The sequence below is a fragment of the Ovis canadensis genome, chromosome 19 (genome assembly GCF_042477335.2).
Source record: "Ovis canadensis isolate MfBH-ARS-UI-01 breed Bighorn chromosome 19, ARS-UI_OviCan_v2, whole genome shotgun sequence".
Taxonomy (NCBI): domain Eukaryota; kingdom Metazoa; phylum Chordata; class Mammalia; order Artiodactyla; family Bovidae; genus Ovis; species Ovis canadensis.
In genome coordinates, this window is record NC_091263.1 from 25,332,779 (window position 1) to 25,358,752 (window position 25,974).

Below are 25,974 nucleotides of genomic sequence, written 5' to 3' on the forward strand. Positions count from 1 at the left end.
GGATGAGATGGTTGCATGGCCCTGCCTCAGCCCCTGTCCTGATGCTTTTCCTGCAATGCACTGCAGCCCCGTTGGAGGGCTTTCCCTGGCTGCAAGGGGCATGGTTGGCCCGGAAGTGCTGGGAGGTTAGTGCTCCTGGGAGCAGCCCTGAACCACTGATGGGGGCGATGGGTAGATACATACTACAGTTCCCTGTCCCCCTGGTGGGCCAACCCATGGACATCCTCTGCCTGTTCTCCCCAGAGGTGCCCAGCAGGGCTGAGGCCAGGTTGCCCAGAGCAGCGACCTGCTCATTTACCGTCTCGTTTCTCCCGCCTCCTCCAGTATGTCCCAGGCTCCCCTCCCCCGGTCAACCCAAAGCCTTCCCCCAGGCTCTGCTTTAGGTAGAGTCCAACCCAAGTTGAAGTCTGCTTTGGGGGCAGTCCACCCCAAGACCCTTTGGGTTGGTTGGGTGGGTGGAAGTGCTGTGTGTCACTTCTCATGAGAGTGAGTAAGGGCTGGGGCACTACCATTGTGTCTCTCCCACCACTGCAGCAACCTGAGGACCTGAGGTGGAGGAGCGTGCTCAGTCCAGTGGGACTGCACAGGAGCAAGAAGCTTCTATCATGGTAGCCACTGAGCTTCTTGGCATTGACTGGTTGAGGCACCTCGCTACCTGACTCCCAGCATTGGCCCTGTCCCTGTAGGTAGGGTGGCATCACTAAAGTCAGTCCATCCTTTCCGATACATAAGTACTCTTGGGATCTTTCACCTGTGATCATCTTTAATGATTCTGATTTCCAAACATGTTCTCTCTTCAGTGGCTTGAAGAGATGGTACTTAATATTTAAGTACTTAAATATTAATATGGTACTTAATATTAAAGTATCATTTATTTGTTTTTCTATGACCTATAATTAATTCACCTTGAATTTATTTTGGTACATGCTTGTCAAATAAAAATCCAAGTGCATTGCATTTCCAGATTATTTTCCAATTGTTCCAGTATTGAATAAAAATCCTTCCCTTCTCAATTACTTTGTAATGATCCTTTATTATACATTAAATTCTTATGTGAGGTAGTATCTATTTTGGGACTACAGTTTTCTTTTTTGTGAAATTCAGCTTTTTTTGTGTAAGTACCAAGGCATTGTAATTATAGCTCTATAATATATTTTACTATCCTTATTACTCATTTCCCTCTTGTCTGTCTTTAAAAATTGCATTAGTGCATAAATGGCATCAAACCTACAAATCCTAACTGAAAAGAACTGATATGTTTAAGATATTAGGACTTCACATTCTAAAACCATTATTTAAATGGATATCCTATTTCCTGTCTCAGTTTTGTGATTTTTCTTATGGGCTTCCCTGATAGCTAAGTTGGTAAAGAATCTGCCTGCAATGCAGGAGACAACTCTGGTTTGATTCTTGGGTTGGGAAGATCCCCTGGAGAAGGGATAGGCCACCCACTCCAGTATTTCTGGGCTTCTTTGGTGACTCAGACGGTAAAGCATCTGCCTACAATGCAGGAGACCTGGGTTTGATCCCTGGGTTGGGAAGATCCCCTGGAGAAAGAAATGGTAACCCACTCCAGTATGCTTTCCTGGAAAATCCCATGGACCAAAGAGCCTGGTAGGCTACAGTCCATGGGGTCCCAAAGAGTCGGACATGACCAAGCGACTAACACTTATTGTTGATCATATGTATTTCTTGTTAACCTCATTCCTAGGAATTATATGTATGTTAACATTATGTATGTTCTTACTTTAAAATTGTTATTTTCCAACTGATTGTCGTTGTTATATAGGAAAACTTAATATCAGTTCAGTTCAGTCGCTCAGTCGTGTCCGACTCTGTGACTCCATGAACTGCAACACGCCAGGCCTCCCTGTCCATCACCAACTCCCGTAGATCACCCAGACTCATGTCCATCAGTGATACCATCCAGCCATCTCATCCTCTATTGTCCCCTTCTCCTCCTGCCTCCAATTCCTCCCAGCATCAGAGTCTTTTCTGATGAGTCAACTCCTTGCATGAGGTAGCCAAAGTATTGGAGTTTCAGCTTTAATATTAGTCCTTCCAAAGAACACCCAGGACTGATCTCCTTCAGAATGGACTGGTTGGATCTCCTTGCAGTCCAAGGGACTCTCAAGCGTCTTCTCCAACACCACAGTTCAAAAGCATCAATTCTTCGGTGCTCAGCTTTCTTCACAGTCCAACTCTCACATCCACACATGACCACTGGAAAAACCATAGCCTTGACTAGATGGAACTTTGTTGGCAAAGTAATAGCTCTGTTTTTGAATATGCTATCTAGGTTTGTCATAGCTTTCCTTCCAAGGAGTAAGCGTCTTTTAATTTCATGGCTGCAGTCACCATCTGCAGTGATTTTGGAGCCCCCAAAAATAAAGTCTGACACTGTTTCCACTGTTTTACCATCTATTTCCCATGAAGTGATGGGACCAGATGCCATGATCTTCGTTTTCTGAATGTTGAGCTTTAAGCCAACTTTTTCACTCTCCACTTTCACTTTCATCAAGAGGCTTTTTAGTTCCTCTTCACTTTCTGCCATAAGGGTGGTGTCATCTGCATATCTGAGGTTATTGATATTCCTCCCGGCAGTCTTGATTCCAGCTGATGCTTCTTCCAGCCCAGCGCTTCTCATGATGTACTCTGCATAGAAGTTAAACAAGCAGGGTGGCAATATACAGCCTTGATGTACTCCTTTTCCTATTTGGAAGTCTGTTGTTCCATGTCCAGGTCTAACTGTTGCTTCCTGACCTGCATATAGGTTTCTCAAGAGGCAGGTCAGGTGGTCTGGTATCCCATCTCTTTCAGAATTTTGAAGAGTTTATTGTGATCCACACAAAGGCTTTGGCATAGTCAATAAAGCAGAAATAGATGTTTTTCTGGAACTCTCTAATATAAATATATGTAAGTTAAAAATGTTGGCCTTATAGTTGACCACTAGCTAATTGTATTCTGACGTGAAAAGCAGAAAACTTTCATTAGATTCCCTGTGCCCTAATTGCCTTAAGTGGCTCTGAATAAACAAATGGATATATGCTAGAGTTGAAATGAACTCGAGGAACTTCCCTTGAGCAGGCCAGTGGTTAGGACTCCACATTTCTATTGCAAGGGGCACGGGTTGGATCCCTGGCTGGGGGACTAAGATCCCGCATACTGCGAGGTGTGGTCAAAAAAAAAAAAAAAAGGAAAAAATTCAGGGAGCGAAGGAGGGATAGAGAGAAAAGGTATACAAAGGAACTGGGCATTTGGTAGGAATCATCGGAGCCCACCCACAGTCTAAGCGCAGAGTTACAGATGCTGTGAGACAAATAGCTTGGGGTCACTGTGTTTTCTCTTTGAGACATCGTCTCTCAAGAATTTGAAAGTCGCTTGTAGGTGTCTCTAACTGGTCCTAGACATCAGTAGCTCCAACATCACAGTCCTCCCTTTGATGACTGACCCTTGTTGGTAATAATATGTTTTTATTTTGAGTCTGGATAATAAAAGATACCATCAGAGGCCACTGGCAGTGACAGTCAAGACAGAACTGACAGGTCAGACTGGTTAAAGTAAATCAAAATAGAAGGAGTCCTTTTATTTTATTTACTGTGTTTGAATTAAGAAAACCAAAATCATGGAAATGTTAATTTAAAAAGAAAAAGGAGCTAGATGGAAGCTCCTTTTCCTTTGTAGGACTTGGAGTCAAGCGATGCCCAGGGGTGGCAGACCTCCCCAGCAAACTAATTATGAGGAAGTGCCCAAGTGCAAGGTTATGTGTGCTGTGCAGCTGCTTTTAGAACCTCGAGTGCTTTCTCTTTAATGCCACTAATATTAAATTTAGAATTCCCAGGTGTTGCTCATTTTCTACAAGAACAGTATAACTGAGGAGGTTTGCTGGGGGTTTTGTTTGTTTGTTTGTTTCTATTATGGTTTGCTGGTTTCGAAGACTGTCTTTGCCAAAGCAGTCCTGTAGCGTGAAAGAAAAACAGGAATCCACACCTGCATTAAGGAGAAACGGGGGATAAGTAAAAAGTCTGAGACTCAGTGGAAAGACCCCTGTGGGTTCCATGTCCTCAGGAAGGTTTGTCAGTTACTGGCTTTTTTTCCAGTTGCTTTGTCTCTAGTACGGAGCAAAGACATCAGCGGCTGCCTGGTGCTGTAAGTTTCCTGTGCTTTCTTCATCAGAGGACAGAGTAGGTGTCCTTGCTAAGGGGTTTTTCTAGAAAGGCAAGTGGAGCGTTTGTGTCAAGGTGGGGAGGGGTGGGTTCGGAGGCAGACTGGGCCTCTTTTGTCTCAGCTTGTTCCCTATGGTCATACACACCATGTGTGGGTGTCAAGTGTTCTTAAGTGAGGATGTTCACCGAGGAAAAAAACACGCATGGTGGATTTTTATCCTAACTGCCTTTTGTTTTTAATGAAACGCGAGAGAAGGAATGCCTTCTACGTAGGAATTTGGAAAAATGCCACCGAACACAAAGCGCTTAGTGCTCATTCTTATTTTAAAATTCAAAGACTTCTCAGGATTTCCCTGGTGGTCCAGTGGTGAGGACTCCACACTTCCACTGCAGAGGGTGAGGGTTCAATCCAGGTCGGGGAGCTAAGATCCCACATGCCTTGCAGTGTGGCTCTACCCTCAAAATAAAATAACAAAATATAAAGATCTCTCATAGTTTGAGGCAGTGGTGGGGACCTGTGTTTCCTGGAAGCAGACCCTGAGGTAGGGATTTCTGTGCAGGTGACTTTGGCAGGAGGGCTGACAGGAGAAGGAGGTGGGGGAATAAGGTGAGCAAGGAATGCAGCTAAGCAAGGATGTGGTCTCAGCTGGGAGTGATGGGGCTTGCACTGCCTCAAGGAGCTGGTCTCCCTGTGGGGTAAGGGCCCTGTCTTTGTACCCTTCCCGTCCCCATCAATCAGAAGAGCTGGCAGGTGGCAGCTGCCGCCTGGTAAGGGCGTCTGAGTGGGCACTTGCAGCATCCATGACTGAGGAGCTATCAGTAGATTCGGGGGCAGAAACAGATAAAAAAATCCTGAGTACAGGATTGCCTTGATCACCTGGCCCATTCTGAGAACTGTGAACTTGACTGCGAGGCTGTTTTCCCAAAAACGGCTATGGATTTGTTAGGTTCATTCCTGCAATACCTGTTTACAGACAGTCTGCCACAAGCTTGCCATCAGGGCTGGGGGTTTGGAATCTTGCCAGGCAAGGCCCATTTACTTAATAGGCTTCATCCCTGCAAATCACGTATTTTTGGCAAGTGTCAAGAGACGGCATTACAAGGGAGCCTGAAGAAGCTTAACCCCAAATGGAGAAGCCAGAGCCGCCAAGGTTTACCTCTATTAAGGGTTGGAAGGAAGCAGCCTTTGTGAAAAGTATTTGTAAATGATGCTCTCATAAGGCCTAGATGTGGCCGTGGGGCTGTTTGAGGGAACCATGTAAACTTCTGCTCACTGAGACTGGCATTTTTACATCTATATTTGTTTATCTGGCTGCACTGGATCTAAGTTGTGACCTGCAGAATCTTCAGTCTGGTTGTGGCATGCGGGATCTTTCTTTGCAACAAGCCAACTCTTGGTTGCAGTCTGTGGGCTCTCGTTCCCCATTCAGGGAGTGAATATGGGCCGCCTGCATTGGGAGCCCAGAGTCTTAGCCACTGGACCAGCAGGGAAGTCCCGAGATCGTCTTCTTAGAAGGAGAGCTGTTGCCTTGGTGCCGCTGTTGTCAATCTGATTTAACTACGAGGTATTGAGTGCTTACTCTGTGTAGGTGACCTTCTGCCTGTCATCTTGTTACCGTCTTTACCTCCCGTCTCCTGGGAGGTGGGGCTGGTGCTGGCCGTGCAGGCTCCCTCGGCAGTGAGAAGCACCAGGTACTCTGCCATCAGAGGTGCAGTTGAGGACCCTTGTGGCTCTGATACTCAGGATGGGCATTGGGCTGGAGCTTTATAGTATTAAATTCCTATTGGATGCAGTCAGAGTCCCTGCAATGTGACTTCCCTACCTTCCAATGAGAGGAAAACCAAGTCCAGTGTTAATTCCCTAAAGGAAGAAGAGGTTGTACCTTAATCTGCTTTCCCTCAGCATCACTCTTCTTTGTTTGGAATCTTAATTCACTTTGGGGAGGTTTTTGGTTTTTTTTTTTAAGCTCATCCTGTCTACAGGGATCAGGGCTCACTTGTTTATTGCCAGTTGCAGGAACACTGGGTGACATTATTTTGCCCAGTTGGGATGTTGGCTGACTTAATAATTGGAGCAGAGTTAAACGGAGGCTGCTCTGCCTAGGCATTGTTGCCTGTTGATGAGTCTGAGTCCGGCTTTGTTTCCTCTGGCTGACCCCATGAGTTTTGCTTTATTCCATGGTTACAAATGACTCCCCCAAACCTGTCTGAACTGTTGCTCAGAAAGATTCAGGGTCTGTGGAAGAACAGTGTTTCAGTTCTTACTAGCTGTCTGTGGGGCTTGGGCTAATTGCTTAACCTCTCTGGTCTACAGTCATATCTAAAAACTGAGGGTGTTGGACTATTGGTTCTTTTAATTCTGATACCCACAGATTTTTCACCTACATGGCCTTTCCCTTCAACACATGGTCCTTCTTAAGAACCTTCCTTGTATCTTTCTTAGATTGATCCATGACATTGCTTTTGTTTACAAAAGATGACTATTTCCATATAAGCAATTTCTGAGAATTTTTACCAGTAAATCCAACCAATCATGTAATGACCACACCTTAAATATTTATATAAAGTTCTTCCTCAGTCTGGTGTATCTAAACCTCAGGTAGGGACTTCCCTGGCAGTCCAGTGCTTCAGACTCCAAGAATCCAATGCAGGGGACGTGGATTTGATCTTTACTCAAGGAACTAAGATCCCGAATGCAGTGCAGCACAGCCAAGAAAAATTAAATAAACCTCAGGTAAATAGCACAGTGGAGCTACTTAGGGTATTTATTTCTTCTTGAGTGAACTTTGGTAACATGTCTCTTTCAGGGAATCCACCCATTTCATTAAGTTGCCTTATTTATCGGCTCAAAATTATTCATCATATTCCTTTATTATTATTTTACATAAGCAGCCCCAGTGTTTTTCAAATGTGTCATTTCTCCTATATATGAATGAAAACTATATATATTTTTGGAACATTTACTCTTTTTTTTTTTTTTTCAAATCAAGAGTTTTTATTGTCTCTTTAAAGGATCACAACTGAGTCCATAGAACCATCTGAGTCCAAACAACCATCTTGTTGTTTCTGCAGCAGGACCACTGAGATCTTATTCATCAGCCTGCTGAACTGTTCCTTTTTCAGATACATAGATACCATCCAAAAATTTTCTGATATCCTTGTTTTTAACTGTGGTGGCTTGCTGAATTAAAGCAGCTGAATTTGACACAAGTTCAATGTCATTTCCTTCAAGAATCAACTCATCTTTCTGGGCTTGAGATACTGAACAGGCAACCCCTGGCCTCATTCGAACCCTGCGTATGTATTTTTCACCCAAAAAATTTCGGATTTCCACAAGAGAACCATTCTCCTGAATAACAACGTTGATGGGGAAGTGGGCATACACTGACCTCATCTTGTAACGGAAGCCCAGTGTAACACCCTTGATCATGTTCTGTACGTGACTACAGATTGTGCGAACAGTGGCCAGTTCCTTTCTGTTTCCCCACCATTTGTCAACACGGAGCCTCTTCTTTTTCTTTCCAAGGAGACTGAGTTCTACATTGATGTGATTGAAGTCCCTCCGCAGGGTGCCTCTGGGGCCCTTCACAATAACTGTCCGTCCCTTCAAGTTAATGTCGACATTTTCTGGGATGTCGACAGTCTGATTGCTGAGAATGGTCTTCATTCTCGCAGTAGATGCGGCAAAAAAAAGAGCTGAACATTTACTCTTGAATCATTTTACTTGCTTGCTATTTAATTATACGTTGCACATGGAGGTTGTCTTACAGAGAAATCAAAATCGTTTAAAAACCACTTTCTAAGAATCCACAAACTCTTTGCATCCTCTGTGCTTACAGTAATAGCAGGTCTTTGGTTTTTGTGTTTTGGGCTGTGCCATGCAGCTTGTGGGGCCTTAGTTCCCCTACCAGGGATTGCACCATCGCCCTTGGCAGTGAAAGCACAGAATTCTAACCAGTAGACCACCAGAGAATTCCCAATAATGGATAGTAGAGGTCTGTGCCTGCCCCTCAGATATGCGTCTGATAATGAGGGATGAGAGTCTACAGGGAGGTGCTTGGTACAGATATACCAAGTGTCTTTACATCACTCTGAGATCCGTCTAACCAGAGCACAGAGATGCAGAAATGAGTAAGGTATGCTCATCTCTCTAGAAAAAAGACAATGGAGGCCTTGCTTTTAGAGTGATTGCCACAGGGACTTCCCCGGTGGTCCAGTAGTTACGACTCTGTGCTTCCAAGGCAGGGGTGCAGGTCCTATCCCCGGTCAGAACTAAGGTCCTATATGCCATGGAGTGTGGCAAAAATAAAGAACGGTTACTGCTCCTCACCTATAGGGACAGAGTATGGTAAAGCTCTGTCTAGCCCAGTGTTTGAATATTGTTCTGATGCAGGTGGGTAGAGACCAGTGGGCCGGTGAATGCTTTGTGGTGTGATCATAAGACAGAAGAAGGAAAATACAAAGTCTGGCAGGATCAAGTCAGCTGGAGACGGGTCCCAAGGTGGGATGTAGTTTAGCTCTCCCTTTCCAAATAAACGCACCCCCTTGAGTCTCCTTGAACAGTCCTGAGAGAAGCAAAACCCCAGCCCAGTCAAGGTTATTGTGAATCTCTGAGCTGCAACAAATCGGGATTAAAAATCCAGGTCATAGGAAACCACAGCCCTCCCTGGGAGCTGTGCCCTCTTGTAATTTTACTGAGTGAGAGGTGAAACCCCAGACGTGGGTGAGCTGGGGAGTGTTGGAAGAAACATTAAACCCAGGGGTCAGCCTGAAAGAGAAGCTATCCCCAGCGGAAGCGTCAGTCAAAGCCAACTGGCATTGGATGTCACAGAGAAGGACCGACGGAGGGACACGGTGGGACACAGAGCAGCGGACTAAAAGAGTACCGTGAAGGCTTCGTGTGACGGAATGAGCAGAAGGCGGGAGACTGGTTCATCTGGACAAACCGCGGGTGGAGGGAAGGTTATTTGTCATGGTTTCTGAGATATCTGAAGCTCACCAGCCTGGGAGCAAACAAGGTCGCATTAATATTAATGCCCAGCATGGGGTCCCAGCGGCCCCTCCTGTTCTCACAGGACGTCAGCCAGCATCCTCAGGGTCCCCCCTGGGGAGGATGTCACCTCATCCTCAGGTGCACCAGGATGAGCATCCTCAGGATACTCAGGTGCACCAGGGCTCTGGTTCTTCCTCCATTTGTGATTCACTCCTCACTTCCCTCTGCTTTGCTGTCCCCTGGCTGCCAGGGTGTTCCCAGGGCCCTACCTTGCCCCCTTCTGCTGCGCCCCCTTCCTGTAGCTTCTCTCTATAGCTTAGGCCTATAGCTGTGCTTCTCAAAGTGTGGTCCAGGGGCCAGCAGCATTGTCTCACCTGGGGACCTTGTTAGAGCTGCAGAATCTCGCCCCACCCTCCACCTGGACTGACTGTATTAGGATCTGCGTTTTAACATGGTCCCTGGGGGTGTCACAATTAGCATTTGAGAAGCCCTGCCAAATGGGAGCCGCTGGTTTTACCACTTTAGCAGGATGCTCAAATGAAGCAGGTCAGTGACAACAGGGAAAAGTTCACACTTCAGTCCTGGATCCTTTTGGTCTTGGGATGACCTGGGACGTCTGGGGAGAGAGGAAAATACCTTCTGGCTTGCAAAAGCAGGAGGATTCTTCAGACAAAATGAAGCTAGCAGAGAAGAAAGCGGGAACTGTGAGGTGCTGATGAAATGGGACCAGATCAGGGTGAGCCAGAAAACAGGGGGTGAGAATGAGAGATATTGAGGGGGTCAGAGATGAGATTTAAAGTGAAGAAAGGCACGTACGCTGGTTCACTTTAGAATCCCCTTGTAAACATCAGAGGCACCACATAATATGCATCACAATTTCAAGGTAGCTGGGACAGTAAAGTCATCATTAAATCAACGAGTACCTTGGGAAAAATATATCAGACATCTGTTCTAACAAGGACTGGCAAACATCCCTCACCCAGAGTCCCTAGAGAGCTTTGGTGCCAACATGCTGGGAGGCACTTGGAACTGGCACAAGAAGGTTAGCAGATAAGAGAGAACCCCAAACCTGGGACTTTTCTGAGATGAGAGCAGGAGAAAGTCTTTCTAATTACTCTGTTCCTGATGTCCTGTCGGTAATAAAGATTAATTAGCGACGACATTAGAGTGTCATCGGTGATGACAGACAGTAAATAGCAGCATTTTATTACCTTACCCTTGTTAATTTTCCCGGCTTTGATCAATACAGACATTGCCCAGGCTTCCTAGTTACGAAACAGTAACTAGGCTTAGTAAAAGGCTGCGTTCCAATTTTTTATTCGTTTAGGAAAACCCTCCTTGGGATGTTTGCATAATCAAATGTAAGTTCGCAAATGTTTCTCCTGCCTCAGATTTGCATATGAGCAAAATGAGTTTGTTCCCAAACAGCCCCTGGAAAACTCCCAGGACAAATGATTACTCAGTGAAAAGGAAAATGATTTCAGCCAATTCTGCTCCCTCTCCCATAGACGAATGGAAGTGAATCGTCTCTTAGCACTGCCTACTGAGGCCACCAGTAATCAGTCTGTTGACACCATCAAGGAATAAGAGGTTGATAAAGGGAAAGAATTTCAAGTGGAGCTTCCCTGTTAGGAAGGAAGATTCCATGTCATTCGATGCATTGCATGGACTTTTTTGTTGCATTGCTTATTAACCAGATGTTTTAAAACACCAATTTCCATTTCTTTTAATACTCAGAATTTGTAAATGGTTAAAGAGTGATCATGTATTATTTATGTCCTATAGCAACTTAGGTATGATTCTCCTATTTCTTTTTCTAGTATGTTACCCCACTCCAGTACTCTTGCCTGGAAAATCCCATGGATGGAGGAGCCTGGTAGGCTGCAGTCCATAGGGCCGCTAAGAGTCGCACACGACCGAGCGACTTCCCTTTCACTTTTCACTTTCATGCATTGGAGAAGGAAATGGCAACACACTCCAGTGTTCTTGGCTGGAGAGTCCCAGGGATGGGGGAGCCTGGTGGGCTGCCATCTATGGGGTCACACAGAGTCAGACATGACTGAAGTGACTTAGCAGCATAGGAGCCAAGGCGAGAATTCCAAAGTGGATGCTGACCTTAGGCATAGTTTTTCTTTGTGGTGTAATTTAGACCTATGGGTTATGGTTAAAAATGATTAGGAAGGGACTTCCTTGGTGATCCAGTGGTTAAGACTCAGTGCTTCCAAGGCAGGGGGCTTGGGTTCGATCCTTGGCTGGGGAACTAAGATCCCATGTGCCTCAGAAGCAGAGCCAAAAGTAAATAAATAAAGACAAATGTACCGAATTTTTAAAAAATGACTAGGAAATGGTACACTCCTTTTCTTCTCATGAAAGGATATAAGTAAAAGATTCATGTTAGCAGTATATTTTCATTGTGTGTGTGTTTTTTTTTTTTTTCCTTGACCCTAAACTTGATGATTAGCAGCCTGGACAAAATAATGATAAATGATTGGATAAGAAACTGGGTTCGTGTGAATTCCAGTCATTTTGGTAGCCTTTTCAGTGTAAAAAAGTGTAGCGCTGACCTTTGCGGAACGAGGCTGCATTATTTCATCTGAGTTGTGGCAGTAGCGAGGAGGCACAGTTGCTTGGAGCCAAACCCATCAGAGGTAATAACAGCAAAATGCTTTTGCAGTTACTGAGTTTATTGGCTCAGACCAGTCAGAGACTCCTAGGATCAGTGAGCAGGAAGTTTATCTACCCACAGGAGCCGGATACTTAGATCTGCCCGGGTGTTTCTCTTAATATCCTTTTCCTACTGGTTTTCTGTTTCAGTCGCTACTTAAATGACAAATTCACCCTGCCAAGTCACATTTAGCATCATGTCCTCTTCGCCCTTGACATGTATGTGGATTGGGAGGAAACCAAAGGTTATGAGACCTGTTCTGTTGGAGAGGAAAGCCCACTCTATGCCAAACAGCATGCAGAGGTGAGGTGCCAGAGTTAGCCCACGTGGAAGAGCGCTCAGAGAGGTCACATAGTGTTCCCAAGGTCACACAGCTACTCTGAGCCTGGTAGGACCAGGATTTAAATGAGAGCTTCTGGCCCCGTGTTCACATTCTTTGTGCAACTCGGAAAGGAAGCTTCACAAAACTCCGAAGAAATACACTCCTCTTCCCTCCCTGTATCATCTGTCCTTGGCAAACGCTACCTTGTCACATTTCCTGGTAGTCAGTGGATGTCTGTGACCGTGTTTTCTTTCATCTCACTTGTTTCATCTAGTTAAGGTCTGTTGTGGGATGTCTACCAGTGCGGAAACTAGAAACGCTCAATTATTTGCAAGGAGAGCCGGAAGCCTGAGGCCTGATATGCATGCTAAAGTTAGTACTGGAAACGGGTTTCCCCAATCTAACATGCTTATTATATATTCTGGGACAGAGGAAGGGAGTTTGCATAATCCATGGTCTCTGCTTTTGATGAGGCTGAGTTTAGTTGAGAGGGGGAGTATTTACACCTTTGAAGATGAAGTAACAGTGAGCTGAGGTGTGCAGAAGGAAGGGCCTCAAGCATTCATGTGAAACGTTGTTTTAATGAATGAACAGAGCTTCAGAAGCGGAAGCGGTGACTGTGAACTTGTGAGGTCAGGGAGGGTGTGGTGGTGGATGCGGGTCTTAGGTCTCACGTGATGGTGAGGTTTGGATGGGTGGGAGGAGTGAGGATGCCACCTCAGAGAGACAGCAGTGAACCATCCTGAAGAGAGATCTTTGTTCCCTGCCCAAGACCTGAACCTGGGTAGCCTGGATGAACAGCCGGAACCTTAGCTGCTAGTCCATCGGGGGCAAAAGGCTAGAAACAAAGTTCCCCTCACTCTTGCCATGTTTGAAACAGGAATTTCTCAAAGTGCAAAAACTGTAAAAACAGGTACAAAGCTTATTATCAGAGATACAGTATAGCATGTGGGAGAGCACACAGAGAAACATTGTGTTTATTTAAGACTGAAGCAAGGCAGAAATACAACCGGGAGAGAAGGGGTATGGGCGCCCTCCCCAATGAGGAAGAATGCAGTAAAGAGGCAGTTAAATCACATATATCAGGCAGTCCTTCTGGATCTTTGTTTACCTTTGGCCAGTTATTTCATTTCTTTTCCTACCCTTGCAGCGCCCCCCACCCCCCACCCCCCGCCTGATGTATGAGCAGCTTTTTTGCCAAGATGGATTCCAGCGCAGAGGCCAGTGGGAGGTTTGATGACACTTATTACGAGATGGCACACCCTTGTTTTTGACCCCTGAGGAGCCTTCCTGTGCATGTGCAGTTGGGGAGTTTTCTCTGACCTCATGAGCAGACCTCTTTTCTCTTTACTCCAGCAGAGCTCAGCTCCTGCCATTAACTTTGTGCTTGGAGAGTCTGCGGAAAACAAAGCTTCAATTTTACTCCATTTGACAAACTCCAGCTGCTCTGCCCAGGGGCCCATCTATCCCCTACCCAGGTAGAGTGGGGTTGGGATGGGTGAGGTGCTGCTGGAAGAGGGAGCACCTTCCATGTCAAGCTGAAGAGTTTGGGTTTGACCCTCAGAGATGATAATAAGGAGCTCCCGAAGGCTCTTAAGGAGACAAGTGGCTTTGAGAAAGTTCTGCTCCTGCATGGGCTTGATGGATGCTGGGGAAAGCCCTATAAACATTTGTCTGAGGCAAAAGCAGTGGTATTGTCAAGCTGAGGTCAGTTTATGTTGCTGTAGGAAATTAACAGGAAAATGATGCCACAAGGGAATCCTTTCCTGTGCCCTTCCTGGAAACTGCCAACTGGTGGCTGAGGACTGGGAATGAGGACGCTTAATTTTTACTATGCCTACTTTGATTAACTATTGTTAGTGTAGAAACAGAGTAGGGGTTATTATCCAAGATAGTGCTAGGTTGAGCCATATGAAATTTCCCTTTTAAGGTAATTGTTGAACTTCCCCTTTAAGGTAAGTTGTGGTTCAGTCGCTAAGTCATGTCCGACTCTTTGTGGCCTCATGGACTGGCAGCGTGCCAGGCTTCCCTGTCCTTCACTATCTCCCAGAGTTTGCTTGAACTCATGTCCATTGAGTCAGTGATGCCATCCAATCATCCTCTGAGATGTAATTGGTAGAACTGCTAGCAATTTTGTACGGTTCTACTTAATTGATTTTGTCAGTTGTTGGAGATGCGTGGACATGGTCAGATTATCTGGGTAGGTCCTGGATAGTGCTGCTTATCGTCAGCCCCAAAGTCCTCAGGGCACTATTTTCCTTGGGCAATGGAGCTGATCCTGGAGATTGAACTCAGGGTCCCAGGGATGTGCTAGGCTGTTCCTCTCCAGGCTGTTTGCTCTTCTTGCCCATGGGCCAGGCATTCAGAATCTCCTGATTTTTTCTCTTCCCTTTAAAGAAGAAAAATCTGCCCTGGACTAAGAAATTTAAAGAAGGAAGGAGGGCTTGTGGAAGAGAAGATAAAAATAATCGCATCTTGAGGTTGCGTTTCCTAGGATGCCCCAGTAGCATGATACAGATAAAACCAGAAGTGCTACCTTTGTAGCTCCGAGTTATGTTGCGGGGGAGGGGTACCAAGTTCTCACCCTGGCTCTAAGTCACAGAGGTTTTAAGGGAGTTTGAGAACACCTGGGCAGTGGGCTACGAATGTGTGATGGTGGTGTGGCAGAGACTGTGCTGTGCTGTCTCCACATCTTTTGTGCCTGCGCCCTGGGTTGGGGGCCATGCCCGTGGAGCCTTTCCTGGATTCAGGGATGGAGTGAGCCCAGAGTGCTCTCCCAACCACCAAGGATGTATTCTGAGTTAGGGTCTGCTGGAACCAGCTGGGGCACAGCCATCCCAGGGCATGGCCAACTCGCCCCCATCCCAACTCTGGGTACCACAGGCCAAGTCACCTACCACTACACCCGGACTCTGAAATCTCACTATCTCGGACCTTGAGTTCTCATCATGACTTGCCTCTGTCATCCTCAGAGTCACCACTGAATATGTGACCCACAGTGATTGTCTTGCTCCAAGAGTACTATTGTATGTCTCCTGGGATGGGACCTTCCTGGACTTCCGCTGGGCCCCTCCTGAACCCCCTTCCATGCTAAACTCTCATGTATTCACGGAATGCTCCCTGTCCTGGTTCTGCCCTGAACCTTTCCTGGAATTGTTTGCTCACTCAGTCCCATCCAGCTCTTTTGGATCTCATGGACTCTAGCCTGCCAGGCTCCTCCATCCATGGGATTCTCCAGGCAAGAATACTGGAGTGGGTAGCCATTTCCTTCTCCAGGGGATCTTTCTGACCCAGGGATCAAATCTGTATCTCCTGCTTGGCAGGCAGATTCTTTACCACCTGAGCCACAGCATGTTTTCCCTTTCCTTAGCCTGATAAATAGATTGAGAGTCCCACTCTGTAAGAAGCACCCTAAGGAAAACAAATGAAAAGACAGTCCCTCTGTGTCGGAGAAGGCAATGGCACCCCATTCCAGTACTCTTGCCTGGAGAACCCCATGGACGGAGGAGCCTGGTAGGCTGCAGTCTATGGGGTCGCTAGGAGTCGGACACAACTGAGTGACTTCACTTTCACTTTTCACTTTCATGCAATGGAGAAGGAAATGACAACCCACTCCAGCGTTCTTGCCTGGAGAATCCCAGGGATGGGGAAGCCTGGTGGACTACGGTCTATGGGGTCACAAAGAGTCGGACACGACTGAGACAACTTAGCAGCAGCAGCAGCAACAGTCCTTCTGTGTACGGGCATTTGAGGGTCACCTTTCTTGCCATCCTTCCTGTTTCCTGAGGAAACGGGAACGAGTGCAACTCCTGGAGACCTCTCCTCTTGCTCTCTCAGCATCAACCTTCTCAGCCGAAAATGGAGGCAAATCAGGGGGATTATGAGAAGAAAGGAATGACAGATCTCTGTAAATAAATAGTTTAACTGCAAACGTGACTGGTGAGCTTATAAAGTCATGGCATGTGGGAAGAATCAGTAGGGCCACACTTGTCATCTAATCAGACACCTGTGTCTGGATGGCAATCATCTCAGAACAGATTGTATGTTATAATTAAAAACCAAAAAAAAAAAAAAAAAACCACAACATTCTGTCAATATGCTGGGCCAAATTGCCCATCCTGGCAAAACTGGAGTGTCTGCTACAACTCAGATGTGCTTAAAAATAATCATTTAAAAATTCTTAAAGGAAGCCTAAATGGCAGGTTCCTGCATGTAGGATGTGACATAGGGGTCCTGTGGGGTCAACTTTAATAATTTGCTGCCCATCCTTGGGTTTTAACTGAGTTCCATATTCTATCACTTTCCTGTTTCCTTTTCTACCCTGGGCAGAAATGAAAATTAAACCACTTTTGTCTCAAGTACAGTTATACCTTGGAGCTGTTGCAAGTTCAATTCCTGAGCACTGCAATAAAGTGGCTATCCCAATGTTTTTGATTTTGCAGTACATATAAAAGTTATGTTTATACTCCACAGTTGCCTATTAAGTTGCCCATGGCATTATGTCTTAAAAAAAAACAATGTACAGGGAGTTCCCTGTTGGCCAGTGGTTATGACTCCGTGTTCCCAATGCAGGGGCCCAGGTTTGATCCCGGGTCAGGGAGCCAGATCCCACATGTCACAACTAAGACCTGGAGCAGGAGCCTATTATACAGAGTGAAGTAAGCCAGAAAGAGAAACACCAATACAGTATATTAACACATATATATGGAATTTAGGAAGACAGTAACAACAATCCTATATGCAAGACAGCAAAAGAAACACAGATGCAACGAACAGACTTTTGGACTACATGGGAGAAGGGGAGGGTGGGATGATTTGGGAGAATAGCATTGAAACATATGTATTACCATACGTAAGATAGATGACCAGTGCAAGCTCGATGCATGAAGCAGGGCACTCAAAGCCCGTGCTCTGGGATAACGCAGAGGGAGGGGGTGGGGAGGGAGCGGGGAGGAGGGGTCAGGATGGGGAGACACGTGTGCACCCGTGGCTGATTCATGTTGATGTATGGCAAAAACCACCGCAATATTGTAAAGTTATTATCCTACAATTAAATTGATTAATTTAAAAAAAATGTGTTCAGTTCAAGGAAAGAAAGAAAAAAAAAGACCTGGAGCAGCCAAAAAAACAGGTACATACCCTAATTTAAAAATACCTTACTGGTTATTAAAAAAAAAGCTAACTATCATCTGAGCCTTCAGTGAGCCATAGGAGTAACATCTAAGGTCCCTGGTCACAGATCACCATCACAAATATAACAATTATCACCAAACTTGAAATATTGCGCAAGTTACCAAAATATGGCACAGAGACATGAAGTGAGCGAATGCCATTTGGTAAAATGGTGTCCATAGACTTGCTTGACCTAGGGTTGCCACAAACCTTCAATCAATAAAAAATGTAATATCTTCAAAGCGTAAGAAAGTGGAGCACAATAAAATGAGGTAAAGCTGGGTATGTCTGACCAGGAAATACAGAGTCTTGTTTTATTCATTTATTCAGTTTATCAGGAAACATCATGAGAATGAGCACATTCTCATTATTAAAGCTCTGAAGAATAAAATGACTTTGATTTCCTTCTTTCCTTTTTTTGATAATGAGAGAAAAACACATTTGGAGAAGACTACCATGTCATTTCGGCTACCAGAATGAAATGATCATACAAGAGAGATATTAAGGTCACAAGGATAGTATTAATAACTGACAATCACTGTGCCCTTACTATGTGTCAAGCTCAAGTGAGTCATAATCATTTTCTCATTTACTCTCTCCCAAAATCCTGGGAGGAAGGTGTTATCATTCTCACTTAATACATGAAAAAATAAAAATAAAAAACAGATTGTGAGTATTTGTCCAAATTCACAAATAGGGTCAGTGGCTGCTCCAGGATTCAAATCCAGATCTGTGCTTATAACCTCTTCGCACCTTGCCTCACCCTGAAAGTCAAGCTGAGAAAACTGTTCTTGGTGAAGAGGTAGGTAAGATTTGGATTCTTTAGGGGTAAGGGGAAATCTAGAAGGGAATAGATACATATATATGTGTGTGTGGCTGGGTCACTCTGCTGTACACCTGAAACTAACACAACATTGTGGATTAAATGTACTTCAATTATTTTTTAAATGGAAAGGAAAATCTTTTGTGACTTAGCAGGAAAAAAAAAAAAAAAAGATTTGGAATTTTTAAGGTTCCAGAAAGTTCCGACCTCTTGTTGGTATTTCCTGAGCAGCAAATTTTGGACCTTTTATCTCAGTTGTAGGTTTTTGAAAGTTTAGGATAGTGGGAGATGCCTTCAGGGTCAGGCCTTGCCTAGAAGGGGCTCCCAAGGTGTGGTCCATCCTGGTACCCAGGGGACTTGGGGGGGACACCTCAGGCCCAGTGCAGACTCCATACTGCATTCCTGGCCGCTCTTGGAGGAGACTGGGCAGGAGGCCTCACATGTAATGGCTCCATTGTTTCAAGCAGACCCTCAACAAGCACACGTCTAACCTGTGACAGTATCAGTCATCTTTAGTAAAGACTTTTTTTGTTTGTTCGTTTGTTCAGTCGCTAAGTTGTGGCCGGCCCTTTTGCAACCACATTGGACTGTAATTCTCCCAGCTCCTCTGTCCATGGGATTTCCTTGGCAGGAATACTGGAGTGGGTTGCCATTTCCTCCTCCAGGGGATCTTCCTGACCCAGGGATCAAACTCGCATTTCCTGCATGTGTCTCCTGCTATTGCAGGCAGATTGTTTACACCTGAGCCACCAGGAAACAATCTTAGTAAAGGTTTGGCGGTGGTTTAGTCGCTAAGTCGTGTCCGACTCTTGCAGCCCCATGGACTGTAGCCCGTCAGACTCCTCTGTCCATGGGATTCTCCAGGCAAGAATACTGGAGTGGGTTGCCATTTCCTTCTCCAAGGGATCTTCCTGACCCAGGAATCAAACCCAGGTCTCCTGCATTGCTGGCAGATTCTTTACCGACTGAGCTGGTCAAAGGAGTCTTTGAACCATGCAGACTAATACTGTGTTGTCCTTTTCCCCCCACAGGACATCAAGGTCTCTGTGAACATTCTCTAAAATGTTTAAGCTCGAGAATCACGGAGCAGAAGCTGCAGGGCACCTGGTTGCCTGCTGGCCGAGGGAGCCTGGAGAAACCATTCCTGGGATCACGCAGCTCTGTGGTGCCTCCATTCAGCCCCCAGAGTGGCCTTCACCCTGTCCACGCTGAGAACAGCCCGCTGAAGCCCAGGGTCGTGACCGTGGTCAAGGTGGGCGGCCACCCCCTCCGCAAGATCACCCTGCTCCTCAACAGGCGATCGGTGCAAACCTTTGAGCAGCTCTTGGCCGATGTCTCAGAGGCCCTGGGCTTTCCCAGGTGGAAGAGTGACCGTGTGAGGAAGCTGTTCAGCCTCAAAGGCCGGGAAATCAGGAGTGTGTCTGATTTCTTCAGGGAAGGAGAGGCCTTCATAGCGGTGGGCAAAGAGCCGCTGACACTGAAGAACATCCAGGTGGCTGTAGAGGAACTGTACCCCAGCAAAGCCGGGGCTCTGACTTTGACCCAGCAGCACAGCCAGATCCCCTCTCCAAGGCTGAGAAGCAGACTTTATAGCAAAGCTGTGAAAGGGGGTCGCCCCTGTGGGGAGACCGAGACCACCAAGAGCAGTGGGGAGGCTGCTAGGTCCCCGGCAGCCATCAGACCCCAGGGGCAGACCCCAGGGGAGGACAGGGTGAGGACCCCGAAGAAGTGGGGGAAGGGGAAGCGGGAGCCCGAATCTGGCAGCAAGGCGCCCAAGGATGCCGCCCTGGAGAGGCGTGCCAGTGGAGAGAAGCACCTGGCGGTGGAGATCGAAAAGACGTCGGGGGAATTGATCAGGTGTGAAAAGTGTAAGCGGGAGCGAGAGCTCCAGCAGGGCCTGCAGAGGGAGCGACTGTCCCTGGGTACCAGCGAGCTGGACCTGGGCAGGTGTCCCCGCTACGACGTGGAGAGGCTGGTGAGGACCAGGAGTTGCCGGAGATCCCCGGAGGAGAAGCTCCAGGGTGGGGAGGAAGGCTGGAAGGAGGGTCCCCGGAGCAGTCCTGGGCACCCCTCACAGGAACCGAGGAGACCCAGCAAAAGCGTCGACAGGAAAGAGGACAGAGATCCTGGAGGCCAGGAAGGTCATCCCCCTGCTGCAGCCAAGGCCAAGAGGGACGTTTTCGTTGGGGAAGCACAGCCCCGCCGAGAGAAGGACAGCAGGAACGCAGGCAGGAGCAAGCCGGGAGGCTGGCTCCGGAGGGAGCATCACGCTGACCTGGATCCGGAGAAGCTCCCCGGGACCCGAGGGGACGAGCAGGAGGCGGAGAAGGAGAAGAAGCCCGTGGTGTCCGGAGCGAGGAGGATGATGGCTCCCCGCGATGAGCCGCCAGCCAGAATCGAAAAGGAGCCCAAGACGAGGCCGGAGGAGAGCAAGGCGGAGCGGCCGGGCCGGAGGCGGCGGCCCGCGGGCATCCTGGCGGCCGACGTGCGGAAGCAGTACGAGCCGGGCCGGGTGATCGGCGACGGGAACTTTGCGGTGGTGAAGGAGTGCAGGCACCGCGGCACCCGGCAGGCCTACGCCATGAAGATCATCGACAAGTCCAAGCTCAAGGGGAAGGAGGACATGGTGGACAGCGAGATCCTCATCATCCAGAGCCTGTCTCACCCCAACATCGTGAAGCTGCACGAAGTGTACGAAACGGACGCCGAGATCTACCTGATCATGGAGTACGTGCAGGGAGGGGACCTGTTCGACGCCATCATCGAGAGTGTGAAGTTCCCCGAGCGCGAGGCTGCCCTCATGCTCATGGACTTGTGCCAGGCGCTGGTGCACTTGCACGGCAAGAGGATCGTCCACCGGGACCTCAAGCCGGAGAATCTGCTGGTGAGCCCTGCCCTGGTGGGAGGCGGCAGTTGGGAAAGATAAACCGGGGCACAGGGGCCGTCCACGTGGTCCAGGGGTTAAGACTCCGCGTTTCCAATGCAGGGGGTGCCAGGTGCTATCCCTGGTCTGGGCATTAAGATCCCACATTCCCCAAGGTGCAGACAAAAATGATTTTTTAATTAAAAAAAGAAAGAGATACAAAACATAGGAATGGTCACCTATTCTGTTACCCTTGCACTGTAGAAGATCGAGGTGCTTGCCCAACTTAAGTCATTCAGTCCTGTCTGACTCTTTGTGACTTTATGGACTGTAGCCCACCAGGCTCCTCTGTCCATGGGGATTCTCCAGGCAAGAATACTGGAGTGGGCTGCCATGCCCTCCTCCAGGGTATCTTCCCAACCCAGGAATCAAACCCAGGGCTCCCGCATTGCAGGCAGGTTCTTTACCATCTGAGCCAGCAGGGAAGCCTGTAGAATGTAACATATATGTAATATATATATGTATATAATTTTTTATGTTGACATGTTGTATTTTCATTTTTGTTCAGACTAAGAAATTTTCTTTCCTTTTTTTGGCCATAGAGTGTGGCATGCATAATCTTAGTTTCCCAATCAGGGATTGAATTTGTACCCCTTGCAGTAAAAACAGGATGTCTTAACCACTGGACAGCCAGGGAAATCCCTGGAACATTAGCTTTATGGTCTTTTTTTTTTTTTTTAACATACTTGTTCCAGTATGTAAAACTTGCTTAAAGTTCAAAAATTGTGGAAATAAATGGGTTTTGATTAAATTATTGAGAAAGTAGCCTTCCAATTTAAACAGAATGGAATATGTTTCCTCATCCCTGGGAGAAGAGTATTTTCATTTGGACAGTGATCACATGGACTTCATTTCTTGGGCATTTGCACATCTTGTGGCCTAGGTGTTAAGGGTGTCTGCTGGTAACAGACACCCTGTAGGCTTTGAGCCCATGCTCCCATTGAAAGCCCCCTGGGCCTTTTGAAGAAAAGGTCTTGCCACAGGAATTAAAAAGGCTTGGTCCAGTGGTTAGGACTCAGGGTTCTCACTGCCGAGGGTCAGGGTTCCCTCCCTGGTCAGGAAACTAAGATTCCACAAGCCTCTAGCATCAGCCCTTTTGTCTCTCTGGGGCTTTGTTTCTTAATTTATGAAAAATAAATAGTAATGGTACCTATCTTGTACGGTTGAGGGTGGATTGCTCAAGGGAAAGGAACATTAGCCCGAGACCACCAGGAGGTGGCCTGCCACTCACAGCTGAGCTGTTCAGGTTTTGGATGCAAACCATCTCCCCAAACACCCATGTGAAATAAGGTCACTCTAGAACCATGATGCGTGCTTAGTCGTGTCCAGCTCTTTCGACCCCACTAACTGTAGCCCACCAGGCTCCTCTGCCTATGGGATTTCCCAGGCAAGAGTACTGGAGTGGATAGCCATCTGATGGATCCAAACAGAATCAAGACCTCTTCATCATGATGTCCAAATCCAGATAAGAACAGGATAGTCCAGACCACAAGTGTGGCTACGTATTCCCTTCCTGGGGACTGACTCACTGCCCCATCTTCTTCTCACCTTTTAGATAAGAATTACCAAGATGCCCAGTCACAGAATTGTCCTCATATCCTGACAGTTTCCAATTCATAGCAAAATCCTACTTTCTTGAACCCTCTTCCAAATTAGCTGGCACAGCCCAGATCTTACTAGTTCATTGAACACCCTCTTGCTTAGATCCCCAAGGTGCTTGGATCCCCAAGGTGCACCTTCTCGCTTGTTGCAATGAGGCAATCAACTGAACATGTTTCTGAGCTTCAGCTGTGTTCCTAGTGGGCTTCATTAGAACAGCAAGCTTCACATGGTCACTCTCTGGCCCTTTATTCCACTTTCTTATTTGTAACCTCGATCACCACCTGATCTGTTTCATATTTATTTGTCTGTTCTCTCTTTGCTCCTCTTGGAAAGTCCTAGGACAGCAGGAACGTTGTTTTATTCAGACTGTACCGTGGAACCTGGACTAGTTCTGTCACATAGTGGATAGCCAATAAATATCAGTTGGATGAGTGGATGAGTATAGACCCCAGCATGCTGCCTGGTGAACAGCAAGCCTTCCATCAGCAGCAGCTGATGTCATTATTATGATGTTAAGAACATGTCTGATGATAAGGTGGACATCCTGAGGAAGACTCCAAAGCCAGATTGCTGCATATGAAGCTGGAGAAGATGGACGCAGTGGTCTCTGTAAACCATACTTTTTTTTTGGAGGAGGGGGCAGGGAGTTAGCCTGTTTCCTTTCATTTCATGGTTGTAGAGCCAGCCTGGAAACATCATCCCGGTACATTCATCTGCCTAAATTGCTCCCACAAGCAGAATGAAACTCTGAGTGAGTCAAGCTAATTATCTGGTGAAGTGAGGTCTAGTTGACCCTTCAATCAAACAACTTTGTTTTGGCCCAAATTCATAGAATTGCAGAACACTGACTGACTGCCTGAGTGATCGGAATTAGCATTGTGAGTAAATCTCCCTTTGAAAAATTTCATTTTTGCTTTTTTTTTTGACCACACTAAGAGGCTTGCAGGATCTTAGTTCCCCGACCAGGGATCAAACCTGGGCCCCAAGCAGTGAAAGCACCAAGTCCTAACCAGTGAACCACCAAGGAAATCTTGAAGAATTCCGTGTTTGCATGAGTTGAGTGTCCTCAACCATTTTTCAGTTTGAGGTCTGAGCCCAGTTCTTCCCTGTGTGTGAAGTGTGGCACTCTGTTTAAGTGGCCACTTTGGAATCATGATAGAGCAGTGTTCTGTATAGCTCCTCTGTTGTTTTCACTGAGTTGTGTAAGCAGGAAGGATTCAGATTAGAGGCCTGGGTGTGGGACACTTTGGGCCTGTGCTTAAAAAATCACTACAACGGTGATACATGTTCTTGAGGATGTGGAGTAAGATTGTTTACCCTGTAGGATCGTTTTCTTTAGGGGACAGTCATCTGAGCTTGCATTTTCTCTGCAAGGTCCCGGAACCAGGTTGTCAAGCTGGTTCATCTCTTGGGCAGGAGAGACTCTCATTTGTGTTAAGGGACTGACTTGTCAACAATCTTTGAAATGAAGACAGTCAGCAGTTGCAGATGGCATGAAGAGGTTTGCTTCAGGAAATAGAAAAGCTGCAGGGAGTACATTGAGTGTGGACAAGCTAACTGCCTGAAAGAAGTCATTCAGCAACTCTTCATGGATTTATATCTCAGTTCATACATGTTTTAGTGCCCTTAAAGGCAGTGAAGTGTGTGTGTGTGTGTGTCTGTGTGTATCTTGAGAGAGAGAGAGAGATGAAAACTGCAGCATAGCTATGTTTTCAATCTAGTACATGAGTTGTTCAGTTCAGTTCAGTTCAATTCAGTCGCTCAGTCGTGTCCAACTCTTTGCGAACCCATGAATCGCAGCACGCCGGGCCTCCCTGTCCATCACCAACTCCGGGAGTTCACTCAGACTCACACCCACTGAGTCGGTGATGCCATCCAGCCATCTCATCCTCGGTCATCCCCTTCTCCTCCTGCCCCCAATCCCTCCCAGCATCAAAGTCTTTTCCAATGAGTCAACTCTTCACATGAGGTGGCCAAAGTACTGGAGTTTCAGCTTTAGCATCATTCCTTCCAAAGAAATCCCAGGACTGATCTCCTTCAGAATGGACTGGTTGGATCTCCTTGCAGTCCAACGGACTCTCAAGAGTCTTCCCCAACACCACAGTTCAAAAGCATCAATTTTTTGGTGCTCTGCCTTCTTCACAGTCCAACTCTCACATCCATACATGACTACTGGAAAAACCATAGCCTTGACTAGACGGACCTTTGTTGGCAAAGTAATGTCTCAGCTTTTGAATATGCTATCTAGGTTTGTCATAACTTTCCTTCCAAGGAGTAAGCGTCTTTTAACTGCTATTAATTTAATATTTAGACCCTATTTCTGATTTTTAAGAAAGCCCACTTTTTTTGTTTTTAAATAAAAAGGTTTTTTTCATGGTGATGTGGCCCCTTCAAAAGTTGTACAAAGCCACAGATCTGAGCCAAATTTAGTGGCATAGGGGAATATCTCTTGTATCCTGTGGATAATCTGTCAGCTGGCATTTTTCTGAATGAATGGGCCTATCACATTTCTAAACTGTGTTTATCCTTTCCTGGGTGAGTAAAGTTCAACATGAGCTTCCCAGGTGGCTCAGTGGTAAAGAAACTGCTTGCCAATGTGGGAGATGCAGGAGACATGGGTTCGATCTCTGAGTCAGGAAGGAGGAGGGCATGGCCACCAACTCCAGTATTTTTGCCTGGAGAATCCCATGGACAGAGGAGCCTGGTGGCTATAGTCATGGGGTTGCAAACAGTCAGACATGACTAAGCATACATGCACTCGAAGTTCATACTATGTCAGAATTTCAACGCTACTTAGCATCGGTGCATTGTGGTTTTTCAGAAAGAGATCTGGGGAGTGGTGGATTTGACAATAAGCTCATTATCTGGGTTTAGAAAGGTGTCATCTCTAAATTTCCTGATATAATTATGTCGCAAATTTGGCTGGTCTTTTGAGAGTTAATATTAGTAAATATCACCATGGTGACTGCTGTCCATCAATTAATGCTCTTGGGTCATCTTTAATTTTGTATTCTGCTTTGTGTTATCAAAGTGATTGTTTCTTCCTTTAATAGATGGCTACTGTCTGTATCAATACCTGTCTCTGCCAAATGGGAGAGTGATGATGTCAGAACTAACTTTTGATTACATGGCTGATTGTGGCTGCCTTTAGAGACTTCCAGAATGTGCCAAGAACTCTTAATGGATCCAACAAGCTTATCATGTTGTTTTCACCAGCAGAAATATTTATATCTGGTAATTGGGCCCTAGAGTAAAATTTTAGGCCTGTGTTACTGAACATACTTTATTTCTAGTGATCATATTTCCTG

The 25,974-nt window shown here is 46.4% G+C and overlaps 2 protein-coding genes across 2 annotated transcripts in view; one reads left to right on the forward strand and one right to left on the reverse strand.

Annotated features, from left to right (window-relative positions):
- The window catches only part of DCLK3 (doublecortin like kinase 3), a 44,274-nt gene that overhangs the window by 9,129 nt on the left and 9,171 nt on the right, over window positions 1-25,974 (forward strand). Inside the window, exon 2 of the mRNA XM_069560440.1 lies at window positions 19,173-21,025. Within this exon, the coding sequence (XP_069416541.1) occupies window positions 19,173-21,025 (1,853 nt within the window). The remainder of the gene's footprint in view (window positions 1-19,172; window positions 21,026-25,974) is intronic.
- On the reverse strand, window positions 7,133-7,857 carry LOC138424814 (large ribosomal subunit protein uL6). The gene has a single exon (XM_069562220.1). The coding sequence runs from the start codon at window positions 7,831-7,833 to the stop codon at window positions 7,255-7,257; it is 579 nt and encodes a 192-aa protein (XP_069418321.1). The 5' UTR covers window positions 7,834-7,857; the 3' UTR covers window positions 7,133-7,254.

Excerpts from the sequence above, each read along its gene's own strand:
- LOC138424814 (XM_069562220.1), bottom strand. The coding sequence starts at position 7,833 with ATGAAGACCATTCTCAGCAATCAGACTGTCGACATCCCAGAAAATGTC.